The sequence below is a fragment of the Myxine glutinosa genome, chromosome 4 (assembly GCF_964187855.1).
Source record: "Myxine glutinosa chromosome 4, kmMyxGlut1.1, whole genome shotgun sequence".
Classification (NCBI taxonomy): Eukaryota; Metazoa; Chordata; class Myxini; order Myxiniformes; family Myxinidae; genus Myxine; species Myxine glutinosa.
In genome coordinates this window covers 147,305,525-147,319,703 of record NC_136264.1, presented here as the reverse complement: position 1 = coordinate 147,319,703, position 14,179 = coordinate 147,305,525, and the positions used below count along the sequence as shown (strand labels likewise).

Genomic DNA, 14,179 nt, shown 5'->3' with positions numbered 1-14,179 from the left:
CCAGTTTGCCCTATTTTCTGCATCTCTCCTTGTTAACCCCCTTGCCCGCATTTCTTCTTCCACCATCTTTAGCCAAGTCTTTCTCGGTCTTCCCCGTCTTCTACTTCCTTCTACATTCATTTCCATCACTCTTCTCAACCAGTCACTTTCATCCTTCCTCAACACATGACCAAACCATCTCAACCTGTTCCTCTTCACAGCATCAATCACAGGCTCTATTCCTATCATCTTTCGCAATTCATCATTTGTCTTCCTCTCTCTCAACGATACTCCGCACATCCGTCGAACCATTCGCATTTCTACCCTTTTCAACCTTCGTTGTTGCTCTACGTTCATTAACCATGTCTCGCTCCCATAAATCATAACACTTCTCACACATGCAGCATACACCTTTCCCTTCAGCTTCAACGACACTCCCCTCATCATCAGCACGCCACTCAATTCCCGAAACTTCTTCCATGCACATCTCACTCGAGCAACCGTTGCCGAGTCTGATCCACCGTCTCCATTCAGCATGTCTCCGAGGTAGCAAAATGTTTTCACACCTTCCAGCTTCACGCCATCTCCAAGATCCAACTCAACATTTCCTCCATCTGCAGCTCCCTCTGTGCACACCTTACATTTGAATGTAGCTGCCACACTGGTTAATGACCCTCTCAGACCACTACATTTTTGATGAACCCACTCAGCGCACATTGTACACTGAATGGAGTTCACTCCGACACCCTTCCTACACACAGCACACGGCCACTTCCCAGTTCTTTCCACCTCACCACATGCTTCACCACTTGCCATCACCTTCGTCTTTCCGATATTCACCTTCAGACCTTTTGTCTCCATACATTCCTTCCACGTGTTCATCTTTTCCTTCAGTCCATCCATACTTTCCGCAATCAACACCAGATCATCTGCATACAACAACTCCCACGGTAAACCCTCCTTTACGTTCTGAGCCAGCACCTCCATCACAGCTACAAATAGTAGTGGACTTAGTACCGACCCCTGATGCACTCACACCTTCACATCAAACTCACCACTGTTCCCGTCCTTCGTCCTTACAGCTGTGCGTGCTCTTTTGTACATTGCCATCACTACTCTGATCAACCATTCCTCCACTCCTAACTTCCTCAATGCCCATGTCAATACTTTGCGTGGAACCCTATCGAATGCTTTCTCCAGATCAACAAACCCAAGAAACAACTTCTTCCTCTTCTCCATGTACTTCTCCTGCAACTGCCTCACAATGAAAAGCGCGTCTGTCGTTCCTCTTCCTGGCATGAATCCAAACTGCATTTCGTCGATCTTCACTTTCTTCCTTATCCTCCTCTCCAACACCCTTTCCAATACCTTCATTCCATGCTCCAATAACTTTATCGCTCGGTACGAGCCACACTCCAGAGGGTCACCTTTCCCCTTGTATAGAGGGACGAGGGTACTCAATTCCCAATCCACTGGAATGCGGCCTTCTTTCACCACCAGATTACAGATCTCTGTCATTCTCTTCACACCCGAACTTCCTGCTGCCTTCAACATATCTCCCACAACTCCCTTCGGCCCTCCCGCTTTTCTACCCTTCATTGCCTTTATGGCTTCCTCAACTTCCTTCTCAGTTATCTTCTCTGCCGGTCCTAAAACTGGGTTACTCTCTATGTTGCCATCCCATTCATTCTCTGTATTCAACAGCATTTCCATATATCTTTTCCATCTTCCTTTAATTCCATCTGGGTCGACAACGATTTGTCCCACTTCATCCTTCAAGCAACTCACCCCCATCACATCACACCTCTCTTTCGCTATCTGCTTTGCAATCCTGAATACTGCTTTCTGACCCTCTTCCGAATCCAAGCGTTCTCCGAACATTTTCCTACATGCCTCCTGCGCCTTTGCTACCTCTTTCTTTGCAGCCTTCCTGGCTGCCTTATAACTTTCATGCTCTGCTGTTTCTGCTCCCGTACCCTTCGCCTTCTGCCACTCCTTGAACTTCTTCCTCTTCTCGTCAATCCTCTTTCCAACTTCATGATCCCACCACCATGTTTCCGAGTGCCTCGGTGGTCCTTTTGTCCATCAACATACCTCACCAACGGCTCCCAACAGACTAGCTTTCATTGACATCCAACCACTTTCAAGCTCAACCACATCATCCTCGACCCTACTCAGCCTCTCTTTTAATGCCTCCCTTACTGTCACCTCTTTCAACCTCCACACCTTCATTCTCGGTTGGTACTTCACCCGCCAAGCTCTCCTCGCACCTTTCACCCTTACGTCGCAGACAACCAAGTGGTGCTGTGAAACAGCCTCCTCCCCCGGGATCACCTTTGTGTCCCGGAGGTGCCCCCTATCTCGCCTACGCACCATCAGGTAGTCAACGGTTGTCGTCGACCCACCTGATGTGTATGTAACAAGCTTATTATCCTCTTTCTGGAACTGAGTATTACAAATCAACAAATCAGCTCCATCAGCAAACTCCAAAATCCTTTCACCTTCTCCATTTCTCACACCATATCCGTAACCCCCATGAACTCCGTCAAAACCATCCATACTCCTTCCCACATGTCCATTTAGGTCTCCTCCTACCACAACAACTTCCTCATCTTTCACGTTTTCCATCAGCTTCTCTATCGCACACCAGAACTTGTCCTTCTCTTCATCGCTTCGACCAACCTGCGGAGCATATCCCGAGATGATGTTCACCAAGAGCTTTCCAATCATCATTTTCACCATCATCAACCTATCACTCACTCTAGTCACACTCATCACACTGTCTACAAACTCCTCAGAAAACAGGACACCAACACCATTCACGCCCTCCGGGCACCCTTGCCACACAAACTTGTATTTCTGTCCCTGCCTACCCTTCACAATTCTCACACCACTTCCCTTCCATCTCGTCTCTTGCACACAACATATGTCCACTCTTCTTCTGACCAATGCTTCCACCACTTCTCCTGATCTCCCTGTCATTGTCCCTACATTCCATGTCCCAAACCTCAGAAACCGATCTCCACTTCGGGCTGTACCCTGCCCACATGTAGTTGTAATTGTCATGGTTCTCTTTTTGAGGCAATGTTTTTATGGCCGGATGCCCTTCCTGACGCCAACCCTCTTAGTCGCCTCTTACGACACGCAGGGATACGGCGTACCTATTCTTATCCAGGGTACACACTGGGAAACGTTTAAAACATGGAAATTCTGGGGGGTGGGAGGGGGCGGCGTCAGCATCACGGCTGCGGTTTAAACATATTTAAATAAATATTTAAACAAAACCATGAAAAACAATCTGGGAAAAGTCTCTAAGTGAGAACGTGGATTTGAGAAAGCAGGAGCAGAGGTGAAAGAACAAACGAGATATAGGGGGCGGGGCACAAGTCGAGACGAGGAGGCTGCACGAGACACCAGGCCGCACGAGGCGCACGAGGCGCGAACCAAGAAACGACTAATGACACACAAATTTGCAACAACTACAAAACCAAAACCAAATAGAAACACACAATAACACATACACAACAAAATACGCAGCGGAAATTTGACAAAGAAACGAACGGGAAAACACTCAAACTTTGATGCCGTGGAGAGATCGAAGCAAGCCCCGTCGCTCGAGGGACCGGAAGCTACCGGTAGCTCCCATTACCCGTACGAACTCTGAATAAGGAGAGCACCTCACTTACACTGCTTTCAAACTATTTAGCCCAAAGTTTGACTGCACAAGACATGCAACATTTCAAAACTTTTTTTGTTGCTTTAATAAGCCCCAAGATTGCTGGGGATCTACAGTTTTGGGAAGCCAAAAATAATCTTCACAACATGAAAATTGTACTACCCAATTTGAGCCACCACAAGTGAAGAACAATCTCAATGTGCTACAGTGCTTTGCCAGATCATGGGACCTTCTGGCTATTTTCCCCCATGTATCCACAGAGATGTATCCCCATGTATCCACATGTTTCCCGAAGTGGAGATCGGTTTCTGAGGTTTGGGACATGGAATGTGGGGACAATGACAGGGAGATCAGGAGAAGTGGTGAAAGTATTGGTCAGAAGAAGAGTGGACATATGTTGTGTGCAAGAGACGAGATGGAAGGGAAGTGGTGTGAGAATGGTGAAGGGTAGGCAGGGACAGAAATACAAGTTTGTGTGGCAAGGGTGCCCGGAGGGCGTGAATGGTGTTGGTGTCCTGTTTTCTGAGGAGTTTGTAGACAGTGTGGTGAGTGTGACGAGTGAGTGATAGGTTGATGATGGTGAAAATGATGATTGGAAAGCTCTTGGTGAACGTCATCTCGGGATATGCTCCGCAGGTTGGTCGAAGCGATGAAGAGAAGGACAAGTTCTGGTGTGCGATAGAGAAGCTGATGGAAAACGTGAAAGATGAGGAAGTTGTTGTGGTGGGAGGAGACCTGAATGGACATGTGGGAAGGAGTATGGATGGTTTTGAGGGAGTTCATGGGGGTTACGGATATGGTGTGAGAAATGGAGAAGGTGAAAGGATTTTGGAGTTTGCTGATGGAGCTGATTTGTTGATTTGTAATACTCAGTTCCAGAAAGAGGACAATAAGCTTGTTACATACACGTCAGGTGGGTCGACGACAACCGTTGACTACCTGATGGTGCGTCGGCGAGATAGGCGGCACCTCCGGGACACAAAGGTGATCCCGGGGGAGGAGGCTGTTTCACAGCACCACTTGGTTGTCTGCGACATAAGGGTGAAAGGTGCGAGGAGAGCTCGGCGGGTGAAGTACCAACCGAGAATGAAGGTGTGGAGGTTGAAAGAGGTGACAGTAAGGGAGGCATTAAAAGAGAGGCTGAGTGGGGTAGAGGATGATGTGGTTGAGCTTGAAAGTGGTTGGATGTCAATGAAAGCTAGTCTGTTGGGAGCCGTTGGTGAGGTATGTGGATGGACAAAAGGACCACCGAGGCACTCGGAAACATGGTGGTGGGATGTTGAGGTTAGAAAGAGGATTGACGAGAAGAGGAAGAAGTTCAAAGAGTGGCAGAAGGCGAAGGGTACGGGAGCAGAAACAGCAGAGCATGAAAGTTATAAGGCAGCCAGGAAGGCTGCAAAGAAAGAGGTAGCAAAGGCGCAGGAGGCATGTAGGAAAATGTTCGGAGAACGCTTGGATTCGGAAGAGGGTCAGAAAGCAGTATTCAGGATTGCAAAGCACATAGCGAAAGAGAGGTGTGATGTGATGGGGGTGAGTTGCTTGAAGGATGAAGTGGGACAAATCGTTGTCGACCCAGATGGAATTAAAGGAAGATGGAAAAGATATATGGAAATGCTGTTGAATACAGAGAATGAATGGGGTGGCAACATAGAGAGTAACCCAGTTTTAGGACCGGCAGAGAAGATCACTGAGAAGGAAGTTGAGGAAGCGATAAAAGCAATGAAGAGTGGAAAAGCGGGAGGGCCGACGGGAGTTGTGGGAGATATGTTGAAGGCAGCAGGAAGTTGGGGTGTGAAGAGAATGACAGAGATCTGTAATCTGGTGGTGAAAGAAGGCCGCATTCCAGTGGCTTGGGAACTGAGTACCCTCGTCCCTCTATACAAGGGGAAAGGTGACCCTCTGGAGTGTGGCTCGTACCGAGCGATAAAGTTATTGGAGCATGGAATGAAGGTATTGGAAAGGGTGTTGGAGAGGAGGATAAGGAAGAAAGTGAAGATCGACGAAATGCAGTTTGGATTTATGCCAGGAAGAGGAACGACAGATGCGCTTTTCATTGTGAGGCAGTTGCAGGAGAAGTACATGGATAAGAGGAAGAAGTTGTTTTTTGGGTTTGTTGATCTGGAGAAAGCATTCGATAGGGTTCCACGCAAAGTATTGACATGGGCATTGAGGAAGTTAGGAGTGGAGGAATGGTTGATCAGAGTAGTGATGGCAATGTACAAAAGAGCACGCACAGCTGTAAGGACGGAGGACGGGAACAGTGGTGAGTTTGAGGTGAAGGTGGGAGTGCATCAGGGGTCGGTACTAAGTCCACTACTATTTGTAGCTGTGATGGAGGTGCTGGCTCAGACCGTAAAGGAGGGTTTACCGTGGGAGTTGTTGTATGCAGATGATCTGGTGTTGATTGCGGAAAGTATGGATGGACTGAAGGAAAAGATGAACAAGTGGAAGGAATGTATGGAGACAAAAGGTCTGAAGGTGAATATCGGAAAGACAAAGGTGATGGCAAGTGGTAAAGCATATGGTGAGGTGGAAAGAACTGGGAAGTGGCCGTGTGCTGTGTGCAGGAAGGGTGTCGGAGTGAACTCCATTCAATGTACAATGTGTGCTGAGTGGGTTCATCAAAAATGTAGTGGTCTGAGAGGGTCATTAACCAGTGTGGCAGCTACATTCAAATGTAAGGTGTGCACAGAGGGAGCTGCAGATGGAGGAAATGTTGAGTTGGATCTTGGAGACGGCGTGAAGCTGGAAGGTGTGAAAACATTGCTACCTCGGAAGGTGTGCTACCTCGGAGACATGCTGAATGGAGAAGGTGGATCAGACTCGGCAACGGTTGCTCGAGTGAGATGTGCATGGAAGAAGTTTCGGGAACTGAGTGGCGTGCTGATGAGGAGGAGAGTGTCGCTGAAGCTGAAGGGAAAGGTGTATGCTGCATGTGTGAGAAGTGTTATGATTTATGGGAGCGAGACATGGGTAATGAACGTAGAGCAGCAACGAAGGCTGGAAAGGGTGGAAATGCGAATGGTTCGATGGATGTGCGGAGTATCGTTGAGAGAGAGGAAGACAAATGATGAATTGCGAAAGATGATGGGAATATTGCCTGTGATTGATGCTGTGAAGAGGAACAGGCTGAGATGGTTTGGTCATGTGTTGAGGAAGGATGAAAGTGACTGGTTGAGAAGAGTGATGGAAATTGATGTAGAAGGAAGTAGAGGACGGGGAAGACCGAGAAAGACTTGGCTAAAGATGGTGGAAGAAGAAATGTGGGCAAGAGGGTTAGCAAGGAGAGATGCAGAAAATAGGGCAAAATGGAGAAGATTGTCATGGGGACCGCAAGGCTAACCCCCGCTCTAGCAGTGAAAATGGCCTTTAAAATGCATGTTGTTGTGCGATACAGTAAACCCTTAAATACTACAGGGGGTTACGTTCCTGTAAAAAGCCATTATATTCAAAACCACGACACTCATTTCAAAAATGTTTGAAATACCCGCCGAACAAAAAACGACTCCTGCGAACAATTGACGACGCTTCCGAACCCCCGCGCATGTTTGGCGAACTTTTGGAGCCTAAAATACGAATGTTGGACTGCCATTTTTTCGACATTCGCATCCTTCGCGAACCGTTCGCGTGTCCCGTGAAAACCCACCTTTAGGGTATGGTTCCGATGCCTCATGGCCAGTTTGGTCTGGATCTGGTTGTCGGTTTCCAAGAATATGTTTGAATGAAATGCCAATGTTTGGGGCAAAATGCCCCTTCTACCCACTTTCTAGGGGAGAATCCGGATGGGAAGCACATCATCATGAGACCTTGCTGTCCTAATGCATCTTACCAAATTTGGTCCATATCGGTCAGGGAGTTTGTGAGATGTTTCAGTCAAATGTTAACATACGTATGTACGGCCGGCCGGACACCAGGACCCACTCTGAGGTTATTTCTGAAAAATACCTAAAAATCATGAAGGGCAATAATAATAACTAGCCGAAACCCGTGGAACATCCACGGAAGGGAGGATGTGGTGTATGGATAGTGTACCATTATGGATGGCATAGCGGATTTGCTTGTCCAAGTAAGAGTTAGGAAGAAAGATGAGAATGAAGAGTGCGTATATGAACAACGATCGCCGACACCGGCACAAATGCATGCTCTGGATAGTCCACTCAGTGGACGGCTTGCTTTCGCCTTCGCCCAGCAGACGCAAATACGATGGCGTCGTAAGATGGCGTCGTATCGGCAGTTAATCGGATGCTTTTGGGCCCCAACGTCGGCTAATTCAGATTTTTCGAGTATGGCTGTACGTGATAAACAAAGAGTGCGGTTCGTAGATCGTAAATCCATTAGTGCCGTGGGCATCGGGTCACTGGGTGCGGCGTAAAAGGGATAACAAAGTCGAGTCCTTACGCTATTATTATATAGATAATAATAATAATAATAACAATAATAATTACAATTACATGTCTATAATAATTACAATAATAATCAAATAATAACCAAAAACAAAGGAATTAATTACAATTACATGGAAGAGTCCACTGAACGCAGTGTTGATGTGGAGATAAGTACAGTAAAGGATGGTATGCGCTGTGTCTCTCAGTTACCACCTGCACCACAGCAGCGCTGCAGATTTACAATTACATTTGTGAAGTTGAATTATATGTGTAAAGTCTAAACTCTAAACTGTCAACAATAATCACTTTTCTCCATCGTTTTATGCTTCTGCGTCAGCGAGAAACAACAAATGGCTCGGGGTGGGAGATAACTGTCACAACTCAGCTCAAAACCCAAGATTGGTCGAAATTAAACCCTGTGATGACTAAATCGGTACCATAAGAGGTTGACCGCAATATTCAAAGCCGCAAATTTTAAGGGTTTACTGTATATCGTATTTATCCCTCTCTCAATCATGAAGAATTACTAATTAATTAATTATAATATCCGGATCTTCACCAAAATCTTGGCACACACCCAACTTGTCCACCAACTTTTGTCGAAATCCGTCCCTAACTTTTTGAGTTATCCTGCTGACAGGCAGACAGACAAAGACTTGAAAACAACATCTGTCCACTTTAGGTGGTGGAGGTAATAATCAATGTACCATCAATTAATTACAAGGATTTCAGTAAACAATTGAAAAATTGTATGCCATGGTGCATAATTAGTGAAAGTTGATACAAATTTGAACCTGGGATCCCAGCATCAAGAACCAAGTGCTTAGATGGGAATGATAAGCAGGCCAAACCCCAAAGGCAATACAAGTTTTCTTTGCCTAACTAACCAAATGGCCCAGCACAAAACAGTCATGGAGGTGTCAGACCCACCGTGTGGGCTGGCGAATGAAGACGGGGTGGACATGTGGATGGCTAAAGAAGATGGAGAAGGGGCCGGTGCAAAAGAAGCAGGAGATGGAACACGCAGACCCCCACTGGGAGAATTGGCAGGGTGGAGGTTACCTGTGCAGAAATGGAAAGAGACATGAGGGAGGGTGAATATGGCAGAAAAAACCCAGCATTTATTAGAAGACTAAGCGAAATGGATTGGGTAAGAAACATGACATGAGGGAAATGTTGGATGAGGAGCAAGACAAGATTGTGACATAGGGTTTAGCTAGTAGTCGCAGACAGAGAAAGGTAAACAATAGAATAATATTAGGTGTACCGGAAAGTAATGTCGTTTTTTAAGCTGTGCATTCCTCTTTGAAAATCGACATTACTTTCCGGTACACCCAATATATATATTTAAATAATTACAAATTGGAAAAAGATGCAAGATTCAAATTATTGTACAAGCAAAGAAAGGAAAAAGAGCACAGGGAGAAGAGGGGGACAGAGACAGATGGGGATTCAGAGAGAAAGGGGAAGACAGAGAGAGATAGAGGGGAATACCGAGAGAGAAGAGAGATAAAGGGGAAGACAGAGAGAGGGGAAGACAGAGAGAGGGGAAGACAGAGAGAGGGGAAGACAGAGAGAGGGGAAGACAGAGAGAGGGGAAGACAGAGAGAGGGGAAGACAGAGAGAGGGGAAGACAGAGAGAGGGGAAGACAGAGAGGGAGACATAGACAGAGGGGAAGACAGAGAGGGAGACATAGACAGAGGGGAAGACAGAGAGGGAGACATAGACAGAGGGGACGACAGAGAGGGAGACATAGACAGAGGGGACGACAGAGAGGGAGACAGAGAGGGAGACAGAGAGGGAGACAGAGAGGGAGACAGAGAGGGAGACAGAGAGGGAGACAGAGACAGAGAAGGAGACTGACAGAGACAGATAGAGACAGATAGAGACAGAGACAGACAGAGAGACAGATAAAGACAGAGAGGGAGACAGAGACAGAGAGTGAGACAGACAGAGACAGAGAGGGAGACAGAGATAGAGAGGGAGACAGAGATAGAGAGTGAGACAGACAGAGACAGAGAGGGAGACAGAGACAGAGAAAGCTTAGTCATAGTGCCTCACCAGGTGAGGGTGTGAGGATCATGGAGGGAGAGGGTACATGGACTCCAGTGGGATAGGTTGTTGGAGGTGATGCTAGGGGGTAGTGAGTTCCAGAGCTTGGTGGCGTTTTGTTAAATCCCTGTGGTTAGTGAGAATGAGGAAACAGCAATGTAAATATTGTACTTCACGTCATTATACACGAACCCTAATGTGCTGTCACAACAGTGCAATTCTGTGCCGTAAATCAATTGCTTGCATTTTGACAGATACAGCTCCATTTTTGATACAAATACGTATGTTAATGGGAGAGCTGGATTATGGAGGACGAGTGCAATGCACTAATACTGGGTATAGGGAAACAGACATGCAAGAAATGGACAGTTTTTTTAAAATGCTAAAAGTGGTTTATGTGAATGAAGAGGATTCAGGAGGATGGAGAGTGTAGGGGATGGAGGAGAGGGGGGCGGGGGGGGGGGGAAGTGGGCTGGTATGGTCATTCAATCTCAATATCCTCTTCAATCCCATCCTTCTTTCCAGATCTTCAAGACGGCTGGTCACCAGCATCTCAGATCATCCCCATCCAAAACCATGATCCAGATTGATGAAACAAAATGACCCTAAGGTCGAACACTTCCTCGTCCAAATCACCCAAGTCGCTTAACCTCATATTCTACGTGACTAGTGGGTGCAAATTACAAAAGATGATCCTTCATGTTTGTACACAGAAGGATGATTATTTATTCAAGCAAATACGACTTTATGATAACTGTCGTTTTTCTCATGCTGCCTTATGGCTTAATAAACCTACAAGTTCGTCTATTGTGTCCTTTGTTTATCATCAAATTTATGTACAAGCAAGGCCTTGGTCAAATACTAGGATTACTCCAAAAGCTCTGTCACCCACCTACAGAACAGACATACTACCATTGACAAAATATTCATGTCGCATAATTTGACAGAATCTCAGACCTGCCTCGACCGCCCAAGGCCGTTCAGTGATACCGACTTCTGAGAAGCAAGATTTCAGTGAATCAAGTGCCTTTTTCAGAATGTACCAATATCATCTTGCAATGGTCTTCTTAATTGTGCAAATACATTGCCAGCATGGCTTCAGTTTGCAATTTGTCTGACCTTTTACTGCCTTCTTTCCGGTCTTGCACCCTCTGCTCTTTCCATGCTTTGTCTCGCCAGGTTTCTGCAAGACGAACACGGTCCGGTCCACCTTCGACCCACTTCTGGTGAAACTACCTAAATCCAGGATAACTATTCACCTCCATTCATTCGTTCCTCTTTTTCACCACCTGTGAAACCAACTTCTACATCCTCTTCAATCTCATTCTTCCTTCCACGTCTTCAAGACGGCTGGTCACCAGCATCTCAGATCATCCCCCATCCCAAATCATGATCGTTTCTACCCCCATTAACCCTCCTCCCACCCCATAGACCACCCACCTCCTTCCAAATTTCCAGTTTTTCCTTCCGTATACATCTAGTCCACCCCCTGAATATATATATATGAATGATCGTTTTTAAGGCCATTTTCCCCGCTACAGCGGGGGTTAGCCTTGCGGGCCCCATGACAATCATGGTTCCTTGTTTGAGGCAATGTTTTTATGGCCGGATGCCCTTCCTGGCGCCAGCCCTTGGTCGCCTCTTACGATGCGCAGGGATACGGTATACCTATTCTAAACCGGGGTACACACCGGGATCATTCATCCCAGCAAGCTGGTACTCAATTTGCCGACCTCGGAAGGATGACAGGCTGAGTCAACCCCCCTGGTGTTAATTTAGCGATCGACCGGGATTCGACCCCAGGATCCTCGGATCCCAAGCCGGCACCCTAACCGCTAAGCCAACACCAGGCTGCATAAGTAAATGGCAGCATTTTGATCTGTTGTAATTCAATACACAACTCTGCAGCTTTATTTATTTGAGCAACACTAGGCTTTGAAAGGTAAAATATATAGAAAAAATGGCAATTTGTGCAGGAAGATAAGAGGACATGGCATGCAAAAAACAGCTTATTGTACCACTGCCACCAAAAAAATAAGTAAACTCATAAGGCAAAAACAAGACATCATTCAACAATGCTGAGCCTCGCCGAGGTACGTATATAGAATACTGTACAGCAAATCTGAGAATGAACGATCTTAGATCCACTAAAATCTATATAATGCACACGCACGCAACCTCTCCCGCCCCTTCGGAAATTGGCGAGGCTAACAGGCAATACATTTGGGGTGGAGGTGGGGAAGGGTGGGAACAAACATTGTAAGGGAAAACTGACAGACGAGGAAAACAAAGAAAAGATGATTTTGCAGAAGCAACAAAGCCGTAAATAATGGGGGGCTGAGGAGTGGGGGGTGAAAATATAAAGGACGACAATCACAGAGTGGAGATTGCTTCTGTCGATCGGAATAAAACAAGGGGAAGCTGGCACCAGGGACAACACAGGGGAGCCAAGAGATTATTTCATGTGAGATGTTAATACGGATCACATTTCCAATACTTTCAAGAAATTCCTATTGTTTGTATCAGTGACGAAGGATAACAAAGTGCATTTTGTAAAAAAGTATCTTTTTTTTGTTTCCAGCAATCTCATTTTAGGTTCTACCATTTTGGTAAATTGCTTTCTGCTCGCACCAGTGCTCAAGCAAACCAAATATTTGAGGTTTAAAAAAAAGAAAACTTCTACAGACAGGTCATGAAAGAACTGGAACACAAATTGTGCATGTACACACGCACAGGACTCGACTTCAGACAAACACAGCCACTGAGCTTGGGAGAACAGACATCACTGCCCAGAGAATTCTGGGTACCACCTATGTATGCCCCTCCCCCTCTTCCAATTTAACATCGCGGCTTGAGAAGGTAAAATGCAGTAAAATATTCCGACACTATAGAAAGTTATGCGTTGTATTGTAGATATGTATACATTATACCTGCTGTCCAGTTGCGGGTGGCAGTGCCTGAGGCAAAAGGAGTGGGTCGAGTGGGTCGGTCCCAATTGGTGAAGGTGGGTTATCGTCCTCGTTGATCGATCGGCGTCGGGCTTCCTCCCCTCCATCAACAAACATGTTTAAGAATGTCTGGGAACAAGGGAAGGGGTACAAAAACTCATCATGAGATTGAGGATGAATCTCAAGACGAAAGGGAACAGTGGCCTAGTAAACCTTAATCTAAATAGCCAAAGGCCAAGCCCCAATGGTCCCTCATGCTTACCTTTAATCCAGGTGCAGGTGTGAACCCCTCCACAATCTTGCTACTGTCAAAGAGGCTGTAGGCACCATCCCGAATGGCAACAGTGCCACGTGCCTTGCAGTGGATATCCACGCAGTACGTAGAGCGAAAAGCCAGACGTACATGGGTGGGAGACTGAGGAAGGACTGTGAAGCACTGGAATGGTGTGTTCGGCCTTGGTGTAAGGCCTAGCATAGGCACTGTAGGGAGCTTGTTGATGGCATTTAAAGGGTTCTGGGTGTCGTGTAGAATCTGCAGGTATTTTGGTATGAAGAGGTGAAAAGTGAAACATGTGAAGATAAAAAGGAAGATAATCACAAGAGGATAACCTTCAGTCAGATTGAAGATTTGGCTGTTGCTTAACAACGCAAGGCATGGAGGTGCATAAAGAGTACGTGTTGTGGGGGAGCGGATTGGAAGTGATGAGCATTAAATAAAGAATCAATGAAAAATAAACACAGGTGTCAATTCATTCAAACTGTTTTAAAATACCGTATGTACACTCTTTGCAGTCCAATGCATTCATTAAGACATACACGAGTGGCTAAATTGTAAAAGTTTAGTCAATTAAATCAGAACATTTGATGTCATTATATCCAGTGTCTGTGGGCACTTTGGAGAGACTCCTGCAGTATATGCATAAAACCTAGACTTGCGTAATGGTTAAGATTACCCAAATCCTCTCATGTTGTCAAACAGGTTAGGATGCTTTTGGTTGCATGTGGAACAGATAAGTTAATTGAGATTTTTTTTCTGGTGTGTAATCTCAGGGCGAGCTAACCAGCAGGCCAAGGACTCGAAATTCACTCTACGATTTATTGGACAATGGAGTATATGACACCGAGTTTCTGTCAAGGT

The 14,179-nt window shown here is 46.0% G+C and overlaps 1 protein-coding gene across 3 annotated transcripts in view; it reads right to left on the bottom strand.

Annotated features, from left to right (window-relative positions):
- MED14 (mediator complex subunit 14) overlaps positions 1–14,179 on the bottom strand; it is a 101,929-nt gene that overhangs the window by 31,293 nt on the left and 56,457 nt on the right. For all 3 annotated transcript variants that reach the window (XM_068113681.2, XM_068113680.2, XM_078776575.1), the window contains 4 exons: positions 13,304–13,573; positions 13,024–13,170; positions 10,103–10,220; positions 8,971–9,102 (listed from right to left, as the gene is read on the bottom strand). In XM_068113681.2, coding sequence (XP_067969782.1) covers positions 8,971–9,102; positions 10,103–10,220; positions 13,024–13,170; positions 13,304–13,573 — 667 coding nt within the window. The remainder of the gene's footprint in view (positions 1–8,970; positions 9,103–10,102; positions 10,221–13,023; positions 13,171–13,303; positions 13,574–14,179) is intronic.